The sequence below is a fragment of the Cherax quadricarinatus genome, chromosome 54 (genome assembly GCF_038502225.1).
Source record: "Cherax quadricarinatus isolate ZL_2023a chromosome 54, ASM3850222v1, whole genome shotgun sequence".
NCBI lineage: Eukaryota > Metazoa > Arthropoda > Malacostraca > Decapoda > Parastacidae > Cherax > Cherax quadricarinatus.
In genome coordinates this window covers 5673239-5696072 of record NC_091345.1, presented here as the reverse complement: position 1 = coordinate 5696072, position 22834 = coordinate 5673239, and the positions used below count along the sequence as shown (strand labels likewise).

At 38.7% G+C, this 22834-nt stretch overlaps 1 protein-coding gene across 2 annotated transcripts in view; it reads left to right on the top strand.

Moving 5' to 3' along the window:
- The window catches only part of LOC128699137 (serine/threonine-protein kinase stk11-like), a 40563-nt gene extending 23743 nt beyond the window's left edge, over positions 1–16820 (top strand). The window contains exons 5-9 of one of the 2 annotated variants that reach the window (XM_070096561.1): positions 2189–2325; positions 7496–7681; positions 10658–10809; positions 12126–12314; positions 13767–16820. In XM_070096561.1, coding sequence (XP_069952662.1) covers positions 2189–2325; positions 7496–7681; positions 10658–10809; positions 12126–12314; positions 13767–13909 — 807 coding nt within the window. In that variant the 3' untranslated portion in view covers positions 13910–16820. The remainder of the gene's footprint in view (positions 1–2188; positions 2326–7495; positions 7682–10657; positions 10810–12125; positions 12315–13766) is intronic. The other variant, XM_053791679.2, reaches the window with a different exon arrangement.
- The last annotated feature ends 6014 nt before the right edge of the window (positions 16821–22834 follow it).

Genomic DNA, 22834 nt, shown 5'->3' with positions numbered 1-22834 from the left:
TGCAAGGAGGGAAGAGTATATGGAGAAAAAGAGAGAGGTTAAGAGAGTGGTGAAGCAATGTAAAAAGAGAGCAAATGAGAGAGTGGGTGAGATGTTATCAACAAATTTTGTTGAAAATAAGAAAAAGTTTTGGAGTGAGATTAACAAGTTAAGGAAGCATAGAGAACAAATGGATTTGTCAGTTAAAAATAGGAGAGAAGAGTTATTAAATGGAGAGTTATTGGAGAGGTATTGGGAAGATGGAGGGAATATTTTGAGGAATTGTTAAATGTTGATGAAGATAGGGAAGCTGTGATTTCGTGTATAGGGCAAGGAGGAATAACATCTTGTAGGAGTGAGGAAGAGCCAGTTGTGAGTGTGGGGGAAGTTTGTGAGGCAGTAGGTAAAATGAAAGGGGGTAAGGCAGCCGGGATTGATGGGATAAAGATAGAAATATTAAAAGCAGGTGGGGATATAGTTTTGGAGTGGTTGGTGCAATTATTTAATAAATGTATGGAAGAGGGTAAGGTACCTAGGGATTGGCAGAGAGCATGCATAGTTCCTTTGTATAAAGGCAAAGGGGACAAAAGAGAGTGCAAAAATTATAGGGGGATAAGTCTGTTGAGTATACCTGGTAAAGTGTATGGTAGAGTTATTATTGAAAGAATTAAGAGTAAGACGGAGAATAGGATAGCAGATGAACAAGGAGGCTTTAGGAAAGGTAGGGGGTGTGTGGACCAGGTGTTTACAGTGAAACATAAGTGAACAGTATTTAGATAAGGCTAAAGAGGTCTTTGTGGCATTTATGGATTTGGAAAAGGCGTATGACAGGGTGGATAGGGGGGCAATGTGGCAGATGTTGCAGGTGTATGGTGTAGGAGGTAGGTTACTGAAAGCAGTGAAGAGTTTTTACGAGGATAGTGAGGCTCAAGTTAGAGTATGTAGGAAAGAGGGAAATTATTTCCCAGTAAAAGTAGGCCTTAGACAAGGATGTGTGATGTCACCGTGGTTGTTTAATATATTTATAGATGGGGTTGTAAGAGAAGTAAATGCGAGGGTCTTGGCAAGAGGCGTGGAGTTAAAAGATAAAGAACCACACATAAAGTGGGAGTTGTCACAGTTGCTCTTTGCTGATGACACTGTGCTCTTGGGAGATTCTGAAGAGAAGTTGCAGAGATTGGTGGATGAATTTAGTAGGGTGTGCAAAAGAAGAAAATTAAAAGTGAATACAGGAAAGAGTAAGGTTATGAGGATAACAAAAAAGATTAGGTGATGAAAGATTGGATATCAGATTGGAGGGAGAGAGTATGGAGGAGGTGAATGTATTCAGATATTTGGGAGTGGACGTGTCAGCGGATGGGTCTGTGAAGGATGAGGTGAATCATAGAATTGATGAGGGGAAAAGGGTGAGTGGTGCACTTAGGAGTCTGTGGAGACAAAGAACTTTGTCCTTGGAGGCAAAGAGGGGAATGTATGAGAGTATAGTTTTACCAACGCTCTTATATGGGTGTGAAGCATGGGTGATGAATGTTGCAGTGAGGAGAAGGCTGGAGGCAGTGGAGATGTCGTGTCTGAGGGCAATGTGTGGTGTGAATATAATGCAGAGAATAGTTTGGAAGTTAGGAGGAGGTGCGGGATTACCAAAACTGTTGTCCAGAGGGCTGAGGAAGGGTTGTTGAGGTGGTTCGGACATGTAGAGAGAATGGAGCGAAACAGAGTGACTTCAAGAGTGTATCAGTCTGTAGTGGAAGGAAGGCGGGGTAGGGGTCGGCCTAGGAAAGGTTGGAGGGAGGGGGTAAAGGAGGTTTTGTGTGCGAGGGGCTTGGACTTCCAGCAGGCATGCGTGAGCGTGTTTGATAGGAGTGAATGGAGACAAATGGTTTTTAATACTTGACGTGCTGTTGGAGTGTGAGCAAAGTAACATTTATGAAGGAGTTCAGGGAAACCGGCAGGCTGGACTTGAGTCCTGGAGATGGGAAGTACAGTGCCTGCACTCTGAAGGAGGGGTGTTAATGTTGCAGTTTAAAAACTGTAGTGTAAAGCACCCTTCTGGCAAGACAGTGGTGGAGTGAATGATGGTGAAAGTTTTTCTTTTTCGGGCCACCCTGCCTTGGTGGGAATCGGCCAGTGTGATAATAAAAAATAAATAATAATGATAATAATAATAACAATAATAATAATCTAGAGAACCTTTCATTTTCCTTTGCAGCAACTGGATATAACAACAGGAAGTGATGAGATAACCACTAGTCAAGGTTCACCCCTTTTCCAGCCTCCAGAAGTAGCTGGTGGAACAAGAGTGTTTCCTGGGTTTAAGGTCGATGTCTGGAGTGCTGGCTGTACCCTGTAAGTCTTCAGTGAAGCATTTTTAGTTTTACTCTAGCTTTTATGTAAAGTGATGTACAGCCTCACCTCACTTAATGATGGAGTTCCGTTCCTAAGACCACATCGGCAAACGAATTCGTCACTAAGCAAGGAGCATACTATAAGGGTAGAAGATTTGTGTCATCCATCTTTGATATTGTTTTAATGTCACCTTTGCACCATTTGTAACATTTTTAGTATACTTTTAAATGTTTATACAGTAGTGTACTGTTTTTTTATTATTAGCACACTGGCCGATTCCCACCAAGGCAGGGTGGCCCGAAAAAGAAAAACTTCACCATCATTCACTCCATCACTGTCTTGCCAGAAGGGTGCTTTACACTACAGTTTTTAAATTGCAACATTAACACCCATCCTTCAGTGTACTGTATATTGTAATAAACAGAATAGAGGAAGTCAGTTGTAATATATATTACGTGTATTTAGGTATGCATACTGGTCAGAAAGCCCATTGCAAGCCCGAGTCGTTGGTAAATGAGTACACGGCTAAGTGAGGAGAGGCTGTATATAACTATTTTGAATGCAGTATGATCTAGGTACTCAATTGTGCTCCTAGTTTGCCTCCACTCACCAGGTGCTATTCATTTGTTGTGCTGCTGTTCAGTTCAACAGTAACTCAGGTGTACTGAGCATGTACACCTGACCAGGTCTAGTTATCAGTGAGAACATCACAGCTGGGGGAGGTGGAAATCCAGAGGCCCCTATTCTCTCTGACTCAGAAGCAAGTATCTTAGTATTCAAAACTCAGTTTTCATCTGTTGGACTCTAATGAAACCACAGTATGTAAAGGACCCCAAGAAATATATGAGGGCAATTTCAACAGACACCTGAAAAGTCACTGTTAACTCACAAATTTTTTTCCAGCAGTAATATTTACCTACTCATGAAAAGGGTTATGAAAGAATTAGTGTGAAAAGGAAATCTCTATATTTAGCCATGGGCAAAGCTTGCACCAGGATGCAGTAAGCCAATGCAGTGGCTTCCTCTTAGGCCAAGAATCCCTGCCGTTGCAAACTTACGCAAGTACCAGAAAAGAGCTGCCGAAAGAGCTTTTAAAAAAAATTTCTTTGCAGAGTGATAGATCACTGGATTGAGCTGCAAGAAGAATTGGCAAATGCTACAACCACAGGAATATTTAAACTTTACAATATACTATACTTCTTTACTTAACCCTTTGACTGTTTCGGTCATATATATACATCTTACGAGCCAGTGTGTTTGACCTGTATACAGTGGACCCTCTACTAACGCTATTAATCTGTTCCTGAGAGCTCATCGTTAGTCAAAATAATCGTTAGTCAAGTTAATTTTCCCCATAAGAAATAATGGAAATCAAATTAATCCGTGCAAGACACCCAAAAGTATTGAAATTTTTTTTTTTAACACATGAAATATTAATTTTAATACACACAAACTGAAGAAGACATGCACAGTTACATGACACTTACCTTTATTGAAGATCTGGTGATGATTGATGGGATGGGAAGAGGGGAGTGTGTTGATGGTCTTAGTGTTTAGAAGGGGAATCCCCTTCCATTAGGACTTGAGGTGGCAAGTCCTTTTTTGGGGTTACTTCCCTTCTTCTTTTAATGCCACTAGGACCAGCTTGAGAGTCACTGGACCTCTGTCGCACAACATATCTGCCCTTAGAGGCCTGTACCTCCCGTTCCTTTATGACATTCCTAAAGTGTTTCACAACATTGTCAGTGTCACCATTAAACACTTGTTCAGGTTTCAGTCCTTCACTGTCTATGTACTCCTTGAATTCCTGCACATATTTTTCAGCTGCTTTTTGGTCCAAACTGGCAGCCTCACCATGCCTTATCACACTATGTATGCCACTACGATTCTTAAATCTCTCAAACCAACCTTTGCTGGCCTTAAATTCACTCACATCACCACTAGTTGCTGGCATTTTTCTAATTAAATCGTCATGCAACTTCCTAGCCTTTTCACATATGATCGCTTGAGAGATGCTATCTCCTGCTATCTGTTTTTTGTTTATCCATACCAATAACAGTCTCTCAACATCTTCTATCACTTGCGATCTCAGTTTCGAAAACATAGTTGCACCTTTGGCAAGAACAGCTTCCTTGATTGCCGTTTTCTTGGCCACAATAGTAGCGATGGTTGATTGGGGTTTTGTGTACAGCCTGGCCAGCTTGGAGACATGCACTCCACTTTCATACTTAGCAATGATCTCTTTCTTCATATCCATAGTAATTCTCACCCTTTTTGCTGTAGGGTTGGCACTAGAAGCTTTCTTGGGGCCCATGGTGACTTATTTTGCAGGTGAAATCACTAAAAAGGCTGTGATGATATGAAATGTTCCGATTGTATGCTTGGAAGCGACCGCGGTGGCTGGCTGGCTTGTAAACACTGGCCAGAAGTGGACGCATCTCAGACGGAACGAATAGTGTTGGTCGAGTTTTCAGCGCTAAGTGAGGCAAAATTTTTGCGATAAAATGTATCGCTAGTCAGATTTATCGTTAATCGATGCCATCGCTGGTCGAGGGTCCACTGTATACTCAAAAATTCTAGCGGCTTCAAATCAAGCAGAAGAAAGCTGGTAGGCCCACATATGAGAGAATGGGTCTGTGTGGTCAGTGTGCACCATATAAAAAAATCCTGCAGCATGCAGTGTATAATGAGAAAAAAAAAAACTCCGACCGTGTTTTTGGATTAAAACACCGACTTTGAGGTGTATTTTTGTGTAGTTTTTATAGTTATATTCTCGTTTTCGTAGTCACATTTGATAGAATGAAAAACAATTTATAGAAATAGAGGTGATTTTGATTGGTTTTACTATGAAAAGGACCTTCAAATGGAGCTCAAAGTAGGGGAAATGTTTGATTTTTGCCAATGTTCAAGATTAAACAAATGATGTCATTGTCCAATAAATGTCCAACTAGCCATTTTAATATGCAGTCATGAATGGGTTGATGTTATTTATACAATTATTACAATATTGCAGTAGTCTGCATAACAGTAAATCTTCTATTTTTTGTTTAAATAAAAATTCAAAATAGAAAGCAAGAGTAATATCAGAGGGGCCTGGAGACGTGACTGATGAACAAAGAAAATGTTATTTTTGAGCCAGGAATGTCTGCATTGTTCATTCTGGACCCTATTTTGAAAATGCCTTAATTTTTAATTTGCGTGAAATTAGTCAAATTGCAAGTTGCTGACCACTTTATTGGGTAGTTGAAATTGGTTAATGGGCAGTTTCTTGTACTCAATTGATAGAACAGATGGAATTCTAAAGAAATAGTTGTGAGTTTGGTCGACTGGAACAATGGAATTAGCTGAAAATAGGGCTCAAAGTGGATGAAAGCGCCGATTCGTAAATATCGCCAAGGTTGCTAACTTCGCGAGAGCGTAATTCCGTAAGTTTTCCATCAAATTTCATACTTTTGGTGTCATTACCATAGGGAAAAGATTCTATCACTTCATAAGAAAAAAAATTATTTTTTTTTTTTTTTTCAAATATTTTGCGACACCAGGAGACACTTCAGGATTTGGGGTTGCGACAGTCAAAGGGTTAAAAACCATTACAGGCAGCAAAAAGCAGGGACTGATATATAATATCTTCATAAAAATTGAAAAATTGTGGAAATTAAGATACAAATGCAGCAATTAGGATTTTATTAGTAGTTCTATCCGCTGGGGCCTTATCATTCAAATCATTTGCTTGACAAAGCCCCCCAGTAGGCAAAAATATCTCCTAGTAAAATGAAGTAAATGTTGCAAACATATCTTTATTCTCACAGTAGGACCTACCAGTGACAGAGCTCAGTAATCGAGCTGACTTTTACAGGCATCCCTTGTCCATCCACACTGCAAGGCACTCTGAATGTATCAGAAGTAGGAGGCTAGCCTATTATGAAGCACAAAATAAATATGTAAATGAACCTTATATTGCCATGAAGTATAAAAAGGGGGTTCAGTAGAGCATCCCATCATTGGCAGAATAGATAGGAGTGAGTGGAGGCAAGTGGTTTTTATGATTTGACGTGCTGTCAGAGTGTGAACAGGGTATAACTTATGAAAGGATTTGGGAAAACCATTTAGCCAGATTACAGTGCTTGCTCTCTGAAAGAGGGTTGGGAATATTGTGATTGGAAGGGTCACCTGAACTGTGATGTCTGTATGCTTCTGGCAGGACATTGATTGAATGATGGTGAAAGTGTTTTCCTTCTTGTCAGATCTCTAATCTTTGTGGGAGATGGGCAGTGTATTAAAAAAATAATTTTTGAACTTGTGGATGACTTTGTGGAATGACCTACTTGAGTTAAGTAGACCTATACATTCTGTTTTAGTCCTATATGATTTATCTTGGATTCCCCTGCAGCTTTGGTTTCCTGTTCTCATTTTGCTTTACTTATATTTTTGACCTATTAATTTAAACATTTCTGTCTGTAAAGTGACCTTGTCTCTATGATGCCCATATAAATGATTGTTTTTTCTCTCCCTTCTGTTAGAGATCTAGTCTTCATTTTAATCATTTAGTATCAATTTGTCTGGTCTGATTTCTGTGTAGGAATATACAGTGTTGTTTGGGAAGCTTGTACAGTGGACCCCTGCATAACGATCACCTCCGAATGCGACCAATTATGTAAGTGTATTTATGTAAGTGCGTTTGTACGTGTATGTTTGGGGGTCTGAAATGGACTAATCTACTTCACAATATTCCTTATGGGAACAAATTCGGTCAGTACTGGCACCTGAACATACTTCTGGAGTGGAAAAATATCGTTAACGGGGGGTCCACTGTATTTTATTTTGGATTTTGTTTTTTAACACACTAGCCGTCTTCCATCGAGGCAGGGTGACCCGAAAGGCAAACTATTCCAGCATCATTCACACTATCACTGTCTTGCCAGAGGTGTGCAGATATGACAGTTTAGATGTCACTCTAAACAGCAAATATTCCAACCCCCTTCTTGAGAGTGCAGGCACTGTACTTCCCACCTCCAGGATTCAAGTCCGGATAACTGGTTTCCCTGAATCCCTTTACAAAATATTACCCTACTCACACTCCAATTGCTTGTCAAGTCCCAAAAACCATTTTGGAAAATATTGTAGGGTAACCGTATTTGTTACTTTGTAATACTGTTTTTTTTTCTTTCAGATTTAACTTAACCAGCGGAAAATATCCATTTGAAGGGGAAAACATGTTCCGTCTCTTTGAAAATATATGTGAGAAGCCTTTAGTTTTACCCGAAGAACTGGATCCTGTGCTTATTTCCTTGCTAGAAGGGATGCTTTTGAAGGATCCTTATCAGCGCATGTCATTGGATCAAGTCAAAGTTCATGAGTGAGTTCCATTGAATTACATTTACCTATTGTAGCTAGCTTCTGCTTTAGCTGCAAGAACCAAATATTGAATGCTGTGATGTGTATCATTTTCAGGGCTTGCTTATACCATAAATTATTGTATTAGAACATAAGAATAGAGAATAATTGCAGTAGGCCTACTAGCCCATGTTTGACAGATCTTACTCTTACTCAACTGCTTGCACTCATTTACCTGTCCAACCTATTTTTAAAGCTACCCAAAGTAGGAGTACTCACTTCAGTTACTCCGCTTTACAGTTTGTTCCACTCTACATACTTATTGCCAAGCCAATATGTTTCTGTATCCTTCCTAAATTTTAACCTGTCCAGGTTGAAGCTATTGTTTTGAGTCCTGTCTTTGTTAGGTATTTTCAGCACTTTATTTATATCCTCATTATTTATTCATGTTTTCTATATTTATTCCCATTTTCCATATTCTCTTTATTTAATCCTGTTTTCCATATCCTATTATTTATTCCTATTTTCCATATCCTATTATTTATTCCTGTTTTCTGTATTCTCTTTATTTATTCCTATTTTCCATATCCTCTTTTTTATCCCTGTTTTCCATATCCATTTTATTTATTGCCAAGCTTCTTGTGTTCATAAATAGTAATTTTGGTGTGCAGGTTTGGGACCAATCCCTCCAGTATCTTTCAAATGGAGTATGATGTGTCTTTTTCACTGACATCTTGATGAGTACAGTTCTAGGGACTTTAAGTTCTCCTGGTAATTTAGGTGCTTGACTGAGTTTATATAAGCTGTGAAGGTTCTCTGTACATTTTCCAGCTCAGCAATTTTGCCTGCCTTGAAGGGGGCCATTAGTACACAGCAATGTTCCAGCCTAGAGAGAGAGAACGAGTGACCTCAAGGGTATCATCATTTGCTTGGGTTTTGCATTGGTTAAGACCTCTAGGATATCATGTGATTCTAACCTGCATCTCCAAACAACACTGAAAAATCATTTAATAATACTACAGATCTTTATAAGTTATATAAGAAGGGTGGAGTATATGGAGAGTAAAAGAGATGTGAAGAGAATGGTGAAGGAATGCAAAAGGAGAGCAAATGACAGAGTGGATGAGGCATTGTCAACAAATTTTGCTGAGAATAAGAAAAAAAATTGGGGTGAGATAAATAGGTTAAGAAAGCCTAGGAAACAAATAGATTTGACAGTTAAAAGCAGAATAGGAGAGTTAGTAGACAGGGAGATGAAGTTTTTGGGAAGATGGTGGGAATACGTTTTTTAAGGAACTGTAAAATGTTGATGAAGAGAGGGAGGCAGTAATTTCATGCATTGGCCAGGTTTAACATCTTTTAGGAGTGAGAAAGAGCCAGATGTGAGTTTGGGGGAGGTACCTGAGGCTGTAGGTAGAATGAGAGAGGATGAAGCTGGGATTGATGGGATCAAGACAGAAATGTTAAAAGCAGGAGGGGATGTAGTTTTAGAATGGTTGGTGCTTTTATTTAATAAATGTATGAAAAAAGGGAGGTACATAGGAATTAGGAGAGAGCATCCATAGTTCCTTTGTATAAAGGCAGAGGGGACAAAAGAGAGAAAGTAAGAGTTGAGTATACCTGGTAAGCTGTGTGGTAGTTATTATTGAAAGAATTGAGAGTATAATGGGGAGAAGGATCGCACATGAACAAGGATGCTTTAGCAAGGGTAGGGGATGTGTAAACCAAGTGTTTACATTGGAGCATATAAATGAACAGTATTTAGATTTTTATGGATTTGGAAAATGCATTTGATAGGGTGGGTAGGGGAGTAATGCAGCAGATGTTGCAGGTGTATAGAATGGGTGGTAGGTTTTTACAGGGGTAGTGAGACTCAGGTTAGGGTATGTAGGAGAGAGGGAGATTATTTTCCAGTAAAAATAGTTCTTAGACAGGGATGTGTGATGTCACTATAGTTGTTCAATATATTTATAGATGGGGTTGTAGGAGAAATGTATGCTCAGGTACTGGCAAGAGGTGTGGGATTAAAAGGTAAGGAATTGAACACAAAGTGGAAGTTTTCACAGTTTCCCTTTTCTGATGGCACTGTGCTTTTGGGAGATTCTGAAGGGAAGTTCCGGAGGTTAGTGGATGAATTTGGGAGGGTATGTAAAAGAAGGAAATAAAAAGTGAATGTAGGAAAGAGCAAGGTGATGAGGATAACAAAAAATTTAGGAAACAAAAAATTGGAGATCAGATTAGAGGGAGGGAGTATGGAAGAAGTGAATGTGTTCAGATATTTGGGAGTTGATTTGTTAGGTTGTGAATATTGCAACAAGGAGAAGGCTGGAGGCAGTAGAGATGTCATGTCAAAAGGCAATGTGTAGTGTGAATATTATGCAGAGAATCCATAGCATGGAGATTAGAAGGTAAGGGGGGTTCTAAAAGTATTATCCAGAGGGCTGAATTGGGGTTGTTGAGGGGGTTTGGACATTTAGAGAGGATGGGACAAAATAGATCGAATTGGAGAGTATATAAATCTGCAGTGGTGGGAAGGCAGGGTAGGGGTCTTCCTAGGAAAGGTTGAAGGGAGGGGGTAAAGGAGGTTTTGTGTGTGAGGGGCTTAGACTTCCAGCCAGTATGTGTGAGTTTGTTAGACAGGAGTGAGTGTAGGCAAATGGTTTTTATGATTTGATGTGCTGTTGAACTGTGAGCAAGGTAACATTTACAAAGGGATTCAGGGAAACTGGTTAGCAGTACTCGAGTCATAGAGGTGGGAAGTAAAGTGCATGCACTCTGAAGGAGGGGTGAAAATATGCTGCAGTTTTTGAGCTGTAGTATTGGCATGCTTCTGGCAAGACAGTGATGGAGTGAGTGATGATGAAAGTGTTTCTTCATTTTTGGGTCACCCTGCCTTGGTGGGAAATGGTTGTTGTGTTAAAAAATAAAAAAGTTAATACTGTACATTAATTGTTCAGCACTTATCAGCATTTATTTACTTGTATGTTTCCTTCAACAGCTGGTGTTGCAAGAAGCATCCCCGCACAGAAGAAGAAGTGTCAGTGGGTGGTGATGATAGTCGTCACAGCATCACTATAGTCCCGTACTTGCGCTACCATTATTATGATTCAGAATCTGAGGATGAATTAATCACCGAGCATGAACTGAATGGTTTGTCTTTTTTTTTTATAATTTTTTTTTTTTTTTTTTAAATTTCAACTTCTTGGCTTTTTTTTTTAATTGAACCATGTATACTGTAATTACATTCAATATGAATGTCTCATTTACTCTCATTTCTTATAATTAATTCCTTCTCTATATTTTCTTTATTTTTCTGGTTTCTGCTTGTATATGGATTTTTGTGTGTGTTCAAAGTTGTATATTTTACACCTACAACCCTATTGCATTATATTCTGTGACCCTTCAAAGGAGAAGGTAGGTGCCTTGATGCCACTGAAAAGCTGTTGATCCTAGGAATTGATGCTACACTCTTCTTAGAATCAAATCTGATTGTCTCCCATTCTCCAGTCATTGTATACTCTCTATTGGTCTAGCTCTATCCTTTGAAAGTAATACTTACAAATATGTTCTATGATTGGATAAAAAGATATGGGAGAAAGTTTGGAATAAATCCAGTAAAGAGCAGAGAGGCCTTGAGTACAGAGAGCAATGTTTCAGCATTTGTATTCCAAGAGTCTTCATGTTACTACCAGTAGATATCAGAAATATTGCCAGAACAAAGATAGAAGGTTCCTGTAGAAGCCGGACAGCTTCCTTCCCTAAGTGCTGGACCAGCCAGGTTGTGATGTCTATGCTGCCCTGCAGGCTGCTAGCATAAACAGCCTGGTTGACCAGGCGGTCAACAGGGGAGCCGAACCTTGTGCTGAGTTGCAGGGGGTAGAAGAGCCCTCAAAACCAGTCACAGGTAGAATCTCAGGAAGCATACCCCATTGACTCTAGGTCTCCAGGAGAAGAAATGGGTACCAGTATATTCTACCCACACTCATAGCCTGGTTGATAAAGGAGACATTTTAGTTTTTGTCACCATCCATCACAGGTGCCTCTGTACTTGTCTAAGTTGTGTTTATTCTTGTGAACTAGCAGGTGTATCTGACTTCCTTTTACCTCCCTTGGATTGGGTTCTTAATTAGGCACTTTATTTTTTTATATGCTCTGCTAGCTTCCCAGCTCATTCTTCCTGGCAGTCTTATTGCCTATTCACCTTTATGGGATAGTGTTTGCTCTGTACCTCTTCATGAATAATGAGCTCCAGACATTTTAATGTTTCTTAGCCACTCCATGGGAGCAGATTGACAGTGCTCTGCCTGTATGCAACTGTCACTCCCCTTTCCATGCTGCATTTGCCTGGAGATTGTTTTTGCATTTGAATATTTCAAGCATCCCCTGTTGACAGTCTCTGTAGACACTGGTGAACTCTTGCTGGATCTCCATCATGAAAAGCTGAGTTTGCGCTACCTGTTTTTCAGGTACAGCACAGGGCTGGCACTCTGGCTTATGTTATGGTCTGTTCAACGAAGGTGGGGGGTTCCAGTCGAAAGAGAGACTTCTTGCCCTTCCATGTTTGGATGTGGGCTGCTCTCCTGGAGTGTGGCCTGGATGTGTGTGCTGTTGGGGAGGCCGGGTTCTTCCAATGCCCTCTGTGGAGAGTACTGGAGGTGAGTTTCACCTGACAGTGGATGGCTTCATGTTTGGATGCAGTGTTGTTGACCGAATGCATTGCAATCAGAGAAGGTGGTTTTCCCATGCCTTCCTCGTATAATACTGGAGTCTCAGTGATGTTCTTGGCTGTGTCCCTTGACCATGATTCTATTCATAGTGGGTGATTCAAGGTCTCCACTGACAGGTTGAAGAGTGAGGGTGAGGTGAACACTGTTGTGATCATTGGTGAGGACCCAGGTTATGTCCAGACACCAAGCAGTTGTTGGTATTTCTTGCAGAGCTTCCTACCACCCTTGCTGTTTTTGTACTCTTGGATGTTAAGGGTCCCAGTTCACACTGTACACTGACTCGTAGTATGCTTTTTTTTTTTTTTTTTTTCCCTGGCAGACCCTTCATCAACCTTGATTCAGGTGAAGAGCTCTTTATCCAAGGAATTTGAGCATCCCATCCTAACAATATGAATATTAGAATATTTAACATGTACAAGTTATTTAAACGTTTTTTGCCATCTTATTGTTTGGCTTTGCTTAATATTGACATTGATGAGAGAGAATGAGCATATTTTGAATGAAATCTTATAATTATTTTTAGTTTAGTTGTGTGGCAAATAAAATAAAAATGGACATTAAGAATAACTGAGTAATTGAAACTATATGCTGAGTATTCTTCAGTAAAAATGTATAATCAAACCATGTAAATTATGAAACAGACCTTTTGTGGTTCAACTGTAATGGCCATATAAGACTTGGACGTAGTAATGACACGTCTCTGCAACAGCTGTCAAGTCTTGTTGACAGTTCATCATTTTTTAATTGATTGTCCTGTTTAGCAACAAGTTTGTATAATTTGTTTCTGACCTTTTATTTTTTTTTTATATAATTTTTTCATGCCCTTGGCTGCCCTTCTCTGTAAACACACTATGATTTCTTTACCAAGACTGAATTATTTGGCCCATGAGTGAGATCATCCTTCACACTTATTTTTCCTTTACTTCATTATTCCCTTGACTGCAATATTCCTCTGCCTTGCAATTTTGTACCATTATTACAGGTTTAGTAAATTTTATATAAAAGTAATAATACTTCAGTTGCTAGTCAGCCTCTTTGAACTGAAAATATTTTGAGTTCAGGTTACTAATTGAATATCAGTCTATCTATTTGCTATAAAATTGATTAATGCTATAGTTTGATTTTTCAAAGCTTTGTCCATAATTTAATAAAATTACCTAATAACAATGCAAACTTTGCTTTCTGTGAATATACCAGAGGTTAAATCTTGAAGTCAGTTAGAAGAACCATTCTTCACTTATTGCATGGATTCGCACAATTAAAGGTTTTAGAAAGAAAATTTAATACACTGGTAAATTTGAAGTCTTTCCAATGAAATTAATGTAATTAGGACATAAAACCTCAGGAATTAAAAGTTGTTACTATTTTTATCTATAACAGAGTCAAGAATCCAGGCAGAAAATCGCCCCGATATGTCTCCCGCAGATCTCCAGGAGACTCGTGGTGCTCACAACAAAAGGAGAAGACGCAAACCAATCTCCTGCATTAGTGTCAAATCGATTGCTTCATGTAAGCAGTCTTGACACTACACATGCATACTATACTGATGTTGTTATCCGGCAAGTGTTCACCATGGACCCAGGGTAAAGGGGTAAGGAGGAGTGTTTGGAGACGGGTGTGGGCTGGGAGCAACTCTAGCTTTGTACAGTTTATTTTGTGCATAAATATTTCTGGTGCTTCATGAAATTCATTACAATTCATCGTCATGTATTGTCAACCTTCTCAGTGATTTTAGTTAAATAGTGAAGGTATATATTGGCATTTTGTTTACAATATATGAGGATGACAAGTATATGGCTTGAAAGAAAAAGCACATGCAAGTAAACTTTTAATTACACTTTCAGTGGTTTTTATGTATCTCCTTGAAGTTAACCTTTCTTCTGTGATGACTCAGGTGCCCTAAGCAATGACACATTTGGAAATGTGTGTGAGCTTTAGTAATGAAAATACTACAAAGCTACAGAGACAAACCCGAGTCAGTGAAGCTGAATAGTGATGGTTATTATGGCTGCGAACTCTGGTATGGTGATGGAGATATAAACACTTGCATGTTGGAAATTTGACACTGGTCTCGTATACCTCGTATACCTACTTACACACCACAGGAGGATGCCCAACTTACAAATGCCTAAAGTTACACACATCCACACTTACAAATGGGTCACTTAGGAACAAAATAAAATATTGCATCTGTTGAGTCACAGTATGAACATGTGTGAAACAGCCATTCTTTGTACTAGCATTTTCTATACAAATACATGTGTAAGTTGAAAAACTGGAGTGCAACTCGTTTGTAAGTTTGGAAACCCCTCTGTATTTCTTAATAAGAGCAAAATGAGGACTGAAGTATTTTACCTCATTATTTTGGCCATTGTGCGCATCACTCAGTTCAGTGTCGGAGATGCAGAAACTGTGCTCAAAACACATACCAAAGTATTTTGTATGAATGTTTAGCAGTTACATTCTGCTTTCACCATATGATATTTTAACTAGAATAGTATTTTTATATTGGTTGCACCTTGGACAGAGAGATCTATATTATAATTTAATTGTGGATATATTTGAAGTTTCATGGGCTATCATCAATAAAAGAGGATAAAACTTTATATTTCTGTGAAAAACATATTAGTGTTGCAATTAGAGCTTGAGCTATGATCTAAGAGTAGATGTTTATGCAGGTGATCTGGCAGTGTGCCATTGTGTACGTTGTAATCAAATAATCTGCCTGACATCTTTATTTGTATCTGAAAAGAGGGTATTATGATCAAAGGAAACTACAGGATTTATACATTTACTCACCTTTTAGTGTGATGGCAAAATCATTAAAGTATTGAATAAAAGTGAAATGACTGTTAATACTTTTGGCATATTATTCTGAAACTGTTCAGCTTAGAGCCATGCTTATCATGGTTTGTAATATATGCCTTAGCGCATATAATTGCAATATTCCATTCACGACTTGAGGACCAAATTTAACTGCATCTTAAATGATACATTAAGCAAAACCTTGAGCCAAATTTGAGGACTATTGAGACTTCTCTTTTATTTATTAGATGTGTGGCAAAAATATGTAGAGAGTCTCTACAAGGAAGTTATAGTCAAAGTAAATGCTCATCCAAGTCATTATGCCCTCTGAGCCTACTTAATAAAAATGTTTTATTCTTTTGTTATAGGCTTCTTTGGCTTTGTGACAAACTCATTCCGCCAGTATGCGAGGCATTTGGGATAATTCCTTGGACATATATTGCATTTTTTGGTGAATAGAATGCCTGTTTCTGAATATCCGGTAGGAAACAATCATGTTTTATGATGCTCCACATTTACTTTTTAAGGACTCAGGTCGACTATAGTCAAGTCGTGTCTCCATGGTGGCACTAGGACTTGTGATGTAACCACATTTGGTTCTACTGTATAAAACAGGAGGTGTACTCCGATTAGCTAACGTGACCTGTCACTCTCCTCCCGTCTCCCTGCCCTTGGCAGCTACACGATATGGACCTCACAGGTCTCTGTGCCAGATAACCTCTATTATGATGCATTTATGTCTGTGAATGATGTTATATGTTAATGGTAAGAACTTTGTTTACTGGTGAACTACACAATAACTGAGTAAGCCTGATGGCATACACATGTTTGCAATAATTGACATGTATGACATGTATCATAATGTCTATGACTAATATATACAGTGCATAGCAAGTTTTATGCTTGCTTTATTCCAAGATAGGATTTTACAGTTATGCCATGCAGATATAATTGTTGTATTATTTGTAATCAAGGATGAAGGTACCAGTACCTCATGTGTTTGTGTATATGTGTATATATAATCATAATAATAATTATAATAATAATAAATAAGTAAATTATATTTCACGTGACAGAATGTTTTATAAAGCAGAATAGCCGGTTAAGAAGCATTATTAAGTAATTGGTTAATGTAATTGTGCATAGTTAATCTGAATTATAAATATTAAGTCTTCTTGAATGTTCAGTTGTTGAATTCCTTAGTACATATATTTTACAAAATTCATCAGTACGTCAAGTTTTGCTTTTCAGCTTTTACAGAACAAAACTGAATTGCTTAGAGGAAGGCATCTGGTGTCCATTGATAATTACAATGGTTAAGTGTTTACATATACTCACTTGGCCAAGGTAATTGGCAACTGAGCTAGTTGGGGAGGAGTGAACTAGTGAGGTAGTACACATGTGAGTGATAATCAGTGTACATATCTGCTAAGGAACAGAGTAAACATCTTCTAAACTGCATTTATCTCTCTTGTTGGCATAATGGACATTGAAGACAAATGTGATGATTAAGGACAAACGAACTAATTGTAATTTGTACATGATCACACTGCCCCACTTAATGTAACTGTATCATCACCAGTGCCATATTACTCGTATGCTTTATTAATAAATATTGTATACAATTTAGTCTTAGACTGTATCATCCTATTTTTTTCCAAAGATAAAATGAATCAGGAATAATGGACACAAGTCATACCTAATTCCTTCAATATTTGTGATGCTTAACTCCTTTTTCTTTGATAATGGGTGTATCTCGTGAATCAGACCCCATTACCTCCCATTCACCAAGTACTACATGATACCTGTGGGCTTAGTGCAGCCCTGTGAATATAATATCTAACATACAAACTGTTAATGTCCAGGCTCCCTAGCACTCAAAACTACCTTTAGTCCCTCCCCTTTACCTTTTCTAGGATGACCCCTACCCTTTTATTCCTCCACCCCAGATTCTTAGTCATCCTGTTTTGCTCCATCCTCTCTAAATGTCCAGACTACCTCAGCAACCCATCCTGTCTTCAGAATAATACTTTTGGTTACCCCCCACTTTTTTATTTCCAAGCCCTGAATTCTCTGCATAATGTTTATGCTACACATTGCCCTCCAACACATCTCCACTACCTTCAACCTCCTCTTCGCTGCAACATTCAAAGTTCTTGATTTCACACCCATATAACAAAGTTAGTACCGTTATACTCTTTACATTCCCTTTTTTGGCTTCCATAGATAAAGTTTTTTGTCCCTACAGATGCCTCAATGCGCCACCCACCTTTTCCACCTCGTTAATTCTGTGGTTCACCTCATCTTTCATAAATCCATCTGCCAGCAGGTTCACTCCCAAATATTTGAATATGTTTACTTCCTCCGTACTCCTTCTCTTCCTTCAATCTGACATCCAGTTTTTCACTGCCTAGATTTTTTGTCATCACCTTGCTCTTTCTTATGTTCACTTTTAATTTTCTCTTATTTACTCTCCCAAATTTCTCCATCCTCTTTTGTTACTTTTCTTCAGAATTTCCCAAAAGATACATGTCGTTGGCAAAAAGCAACTGTGACAACTTCCACTGTGTATCAAATTTATTACCTTTCAACACAATCCCTCTCTCCAACACTTCTTTTACAAGCCCATCTATAAATATGTTGAATAAAACAATTGTTAATTCATATGAACAGGTAGTTATTTATAAGGACACCATTAACTTGGTTTCCCATATAAATTAGAATGCTTTAAATATTAAATACAGTGGAACCTCAGTGTTTGTACATATCAGACTCTGGACAACCCAGAGTCCAAACAATTTTGTTCAGAAAAAAATGACCCGGTCTTTGAACATTTTTCTGGAGTTCGAAAGTGCTCCAGTTGTAAAAAACTTTAAAGGAAAGCCCTGTTTTAAGAGAGCTTTGAAGTGACCTCTGACACTGACTTAACTATGATCTTTTGGAAGAATCGGTTCAACATCCTCCAGTGTGTGAGGCTGATAATTAAAGCCTGGGAAATACTGTTTCGGACTTTGAACTTTTTGCAGTTTGAACACCACCTAGGAACCAATTAAGTTCAAACACCAGGGTTCCACTGTATACACTATGTCTTGATTTGGTCAGTAATTAAGACAGTGACTGTCTTCCATGAAGGTAGGGTGACTTAAAAAAAAAGTAAGTGCTGTCACAGTTATTCATTCAAATCACTGTTTTGCCAGAAACATGCTGACATCACAGTTTAGATGACCCTCTCAGCTGCAACATCCCCACCCATAATTAATTTTTTTAAGTGTAAGTATATTTTCATTTGGTTTTCTTATCAGTTCAGTAGCATAATTTATTAGTTCCTTTTGGGCACAAAATTTCACTAAAGTGTTCCTCTTCTCTTCATGCTTCAGCTTTACTTTTTAAGATACTACTGTTATACTGATTATTATACTGATATATTTTTTTGTGTCTGATAACTTAAATTTGTCTTCATTCAATTTTAACCTCCCTTCAAGGAAGAGGTCATTTGACTTCTTGTCCCCATCCTCAGACTGAATCTAAATACTCACCCAGTTTTCCCACCTCTTTCCATTGGCCTCATTATTGGAAAAATTTCCCTCTTGTGAAATATAGCTCCTTGGCTGAAGGAAAAGGGATCATTGTCATGCCTTTTGTAAGGCACCCTTCTGTTTTAGTGCTTTTGTGAAATTGGAATTTTATTATTTTGGAATGTGCTGGCTGACCCCTCTGATGGCCAAAGGATTACTGGAAGTTTCCTATGGAAGCACGAGTGGCAGCTGGAGTTGTACGACTCCTTGCATTTCTGGTCATCCTCTCTCTTATTGATTGAATGTCAACTGCACATAAGTGTTCTAGTCTAATCAGGTACTTTTTGCTTGTCTAACTCAGCCAATTCTGGAGGTGCCATTCTGGCACATTAGATAGGGTACTAGGTGGTTTCCATGGAGTCTCAGCATTGCCTGCTATACTGAGGGTTATCATGGCTCAGGTGGGTATGTGGTTTCTTATCCTCAGTGCTGTTCCTGTTACTTTTTATTTAAATTATGAGCAGTTAGATTCATAGTGCTGTAGTCAAGTAACTACAGCACTCTTAATCAACCTGGCATGCCCATAGTCCCTCAGAATTGAGAATCACTTTCAGGCACTCTTTTGGTGTCTGACCCTAAAGCCAACCTTACTGACACTCTGTATTTCCATCCAGTGTACAAACCACTGCCACACTACAAACAAATACCTTAAGACTATTATTCCTCAACCTTTTCTACTTCAGTGACCATCCCAGCTCAAAATAAAGACAACACTTGCCATTGTTTCCTCTAACAGGTAAAAAAAAAACTATTTCTTGTTGCCAGTAAGGAGTTCTTCATCCATGGATGAGTTTAGCACTTAGTTATGATTACAATAATGCATAATAATCTTCATCATTGGAAAAAGAGCAATTTCCATTTCCATGAATCAAATCATACCTCTAATCTCCAAGAGATGTTTGACCCCTATGGATTTAGCTGTAATAATAATAATAATAATAATCCAAATTGCTCATTCGACATTACAGTTTTTTTTGGGGGGGGCTTTAATTCTCTCAAGCTCTACCATCTAATTTACCATTAGTGCATAAAGAGCTCTATGACCCATACAGTCCTAGAGCTTCAAAATTAATATTGTTAACAGTATATATTCATCATACTTTTATCCATAATATAATTAAAAAAAATGTGTGCCTTATATTGTGGGTTTAGCACCTAGTTTTGATTATAATAATGCATGCCTTATTATAGTAAATGCAAAATATCAATTAAACATAAACACATTTCATTAAAACAATATTCTGTCCATAACACTCAACTTAGGCTGATGTAGTTTTGCCAATCAGCTCAGTATATTTACTGTTGTTCCTGCAATCATATGGTCCTTGTCTGCGTTGAGGTTTGCCATGGTAACCACCATCGCAATTGTAGGGCTGTTGCTGGTAGTAATTATGATCGTAGGGCCATTTCTGGTAATAATTATTATGATCATAGGGCTTTTGCTGGTAGTAATTGTTACAGTTGTAGGACCATTGCCATTCATTGTAGGGTCATCGACATTGGTTGGAATTGCGCTTGTAGTGCTGTTGGTTAACATCACGATTGTAAAACCTTTGCCTCCTATAGAAATTATTGTGATCGCAAGATTTGGATTCAGATTTCTTATGAGTAATTAATGGTGCCTTGTCAACAGAAGTTAATGGTATTTTAACCATGGACACCGATGGTGATTGGTCCTGGGACATGAATGGTGCTCAGTCCACAGGTTCCTGATCCAACCTTACATCCTTGTTCATGATGGAGTCACTAATATCATGACTGCGAATCCTTTTAGTGCCAGTCTGTACTTGGTTCGTGGATTCCAAAGGTGTTTGGCTGATGGACTCAGATAATAGTGGGTTCACAGCTTCCTTATCCAACCTTGCACGCTTGTTCAAGACAGTCACTAACATCATGAGTGGAAACCCTCTTAGTGCCAGACCACTGCTACTGATCCCTGCTGCCATCTTTTTTTTTCTTAATCAAAGCTTAGCCTCTCATCCTCTTCTGGTCCATGGCTGTATTACCCTTGTGGGTTTAGTGCTTACTTATGATTATAACAATCATCCTTTTTTGTATTTTTTGTTACACAGCACTGGAGCTTCCTTAAGTGCATGTCTTAAAGTTGAATCTTAAGGCAGTCCATAGGTCTCATATTGAATTTTCGGCCAAAATCAATGTGAAATTGTTGAGGACAGATAGGTGGTCAATACCCATAGAAGTAGGGTTCATATTTGCCTGTTTGTGGGTTCAAAACCTCCTCTCCACAGAATGCAATACCACATTTGGGTATGTGACGCAGGCTATCGATATATTTTTTCAAGTTTTAGGAGCTTTGCGTAATATTTTCACCTCTCAACTAAGCTGAAAATTGTCCAGTTTATTGCAAATGAACTGAGCCTTAGCATTGAAAGGAACAGACACTGTTACTCCAGATCCCTTTAATGACAGATCTGATATGAATTCCACAAATGTTTCCAGCTCAATTATTTCCAGGGAGACCAAGTCCAAGTCTTTTGCAAGCCTGAATCCAAACATCTTGAACAATTTAACTTTTAGTTATAGATTAAAATTTGAGGATAATACTGATATAGCTTTTACTTAAGTATGCTATTTACTGAAAATTTAATAATAAAAGAAAGTGTGTGCAGTAGTGATAGTCTTGTGTTGGGTGTTGTGGTGATAGTGTATATTGTGTGCTCTGGTGATAGTTAAGTGTTGTAGTGATAATTTTGTGGTGTGTTATTGTGGTATGTTTGTGTTGTATATAGTGATGATAATTTTGTGATGTGTACAGTGGTGAAAGTTTTGTGTGTCATGTTATGGTGATAGTTTTGTGTTGTGTTTTGGTGATGGTTTTGTGTGTTGTGATAATTTTGTGTTGTGGTGTAGTGATAGTTGTGTGTTGTATATTGTGGTAATGAAACACATACATACTCCTCACTTAGCAATGTACTTGTTTACTGATGACTCGGACTTGCAATGGGCTCTCTGACCAGTATGCATACCTAAATAATGTATATTAGAGCTGATTTCCTCTATTCCTCTATTGGATATCAGATTGGAGGGAGAGAGTATGGAGGAGGTGAATGTATTCAGATATTTGGGAGTGGACGTGTCAGCGGATGGGTCTATGAAAGATGAGGTGAATCATAGAATTGATGAGGGGAAAAGGGTGAGCGGTGCACTTAGGAGTCTGTGGAGACAAAGAACTTTGTCCTTGGAGGCAAAGAGGGGAATGTATGAGAGTATAGTTTTACCGACGCTCTTATATGGGTGTGAAGCATGGGTGATGAATGTTGCAGCGAGGAGAAGGCTGGAGGCAGTGGAGATGTCATGTCTGAGGGCAATGTGTGGTGTGAATATAATGCAGAGAATTTGTAGTTTGGAAGTTAGGAGGAGGTGCGGGATTACCAAAACTGTTGTCTAGAGGGCTGAAGAAGGGTTGTTGAGGTGGTTCGGACATGTAGAGAGAATGGAGCGAAACAGAGTGACTTCAAGAGTGTATCAGTCTGTAGTGGAAGGAAGGCGGGGTAGGGGTCGGCCTAGGAAAGGTTGGAGGGAGGGGGTAAAGGAGGTTTTGTGTGCGAGGGGCTTGGACTTCCAGCAGGCATGCGTGAGCGTGTTTGATAGGAGTGAATGGAGACAAATGGTTTTTAATACTTGACGTGCTGTTGGAGTGTGAGCAAAGTAACATTTATGAAGGGGTTCAGGGAAACCGGCAGGCCGGACTTGAGTCCTGGAGATGGGAAGTACAGTGCCTGCACTCTGAAGGAGGGGTGTTAATGTTGCAGTTTAAAAACTGTAGTGTAAAGCACCCTTCTGGCAAGACAGTGATGGAGTGAATGATGGTGAAAGTTTTTCTTTTTCGGGCCACCCTGCCTTGGTGGGAATCGGCCAGTGTGATAAAAAAAAATACAATGCACTACTGTATAAGCATTTAAAAATACAGTAGACCCTTACACTGTAGTTACATTCCTGAAAATGCCATGTTAGATAAATCCATGTTATATAAACTGAAGAACTTGTGAGAAAAATAGGGTTATGTTCCTGGGACCCTTTAAAAAGCCAAACAACTTATTTTAGACA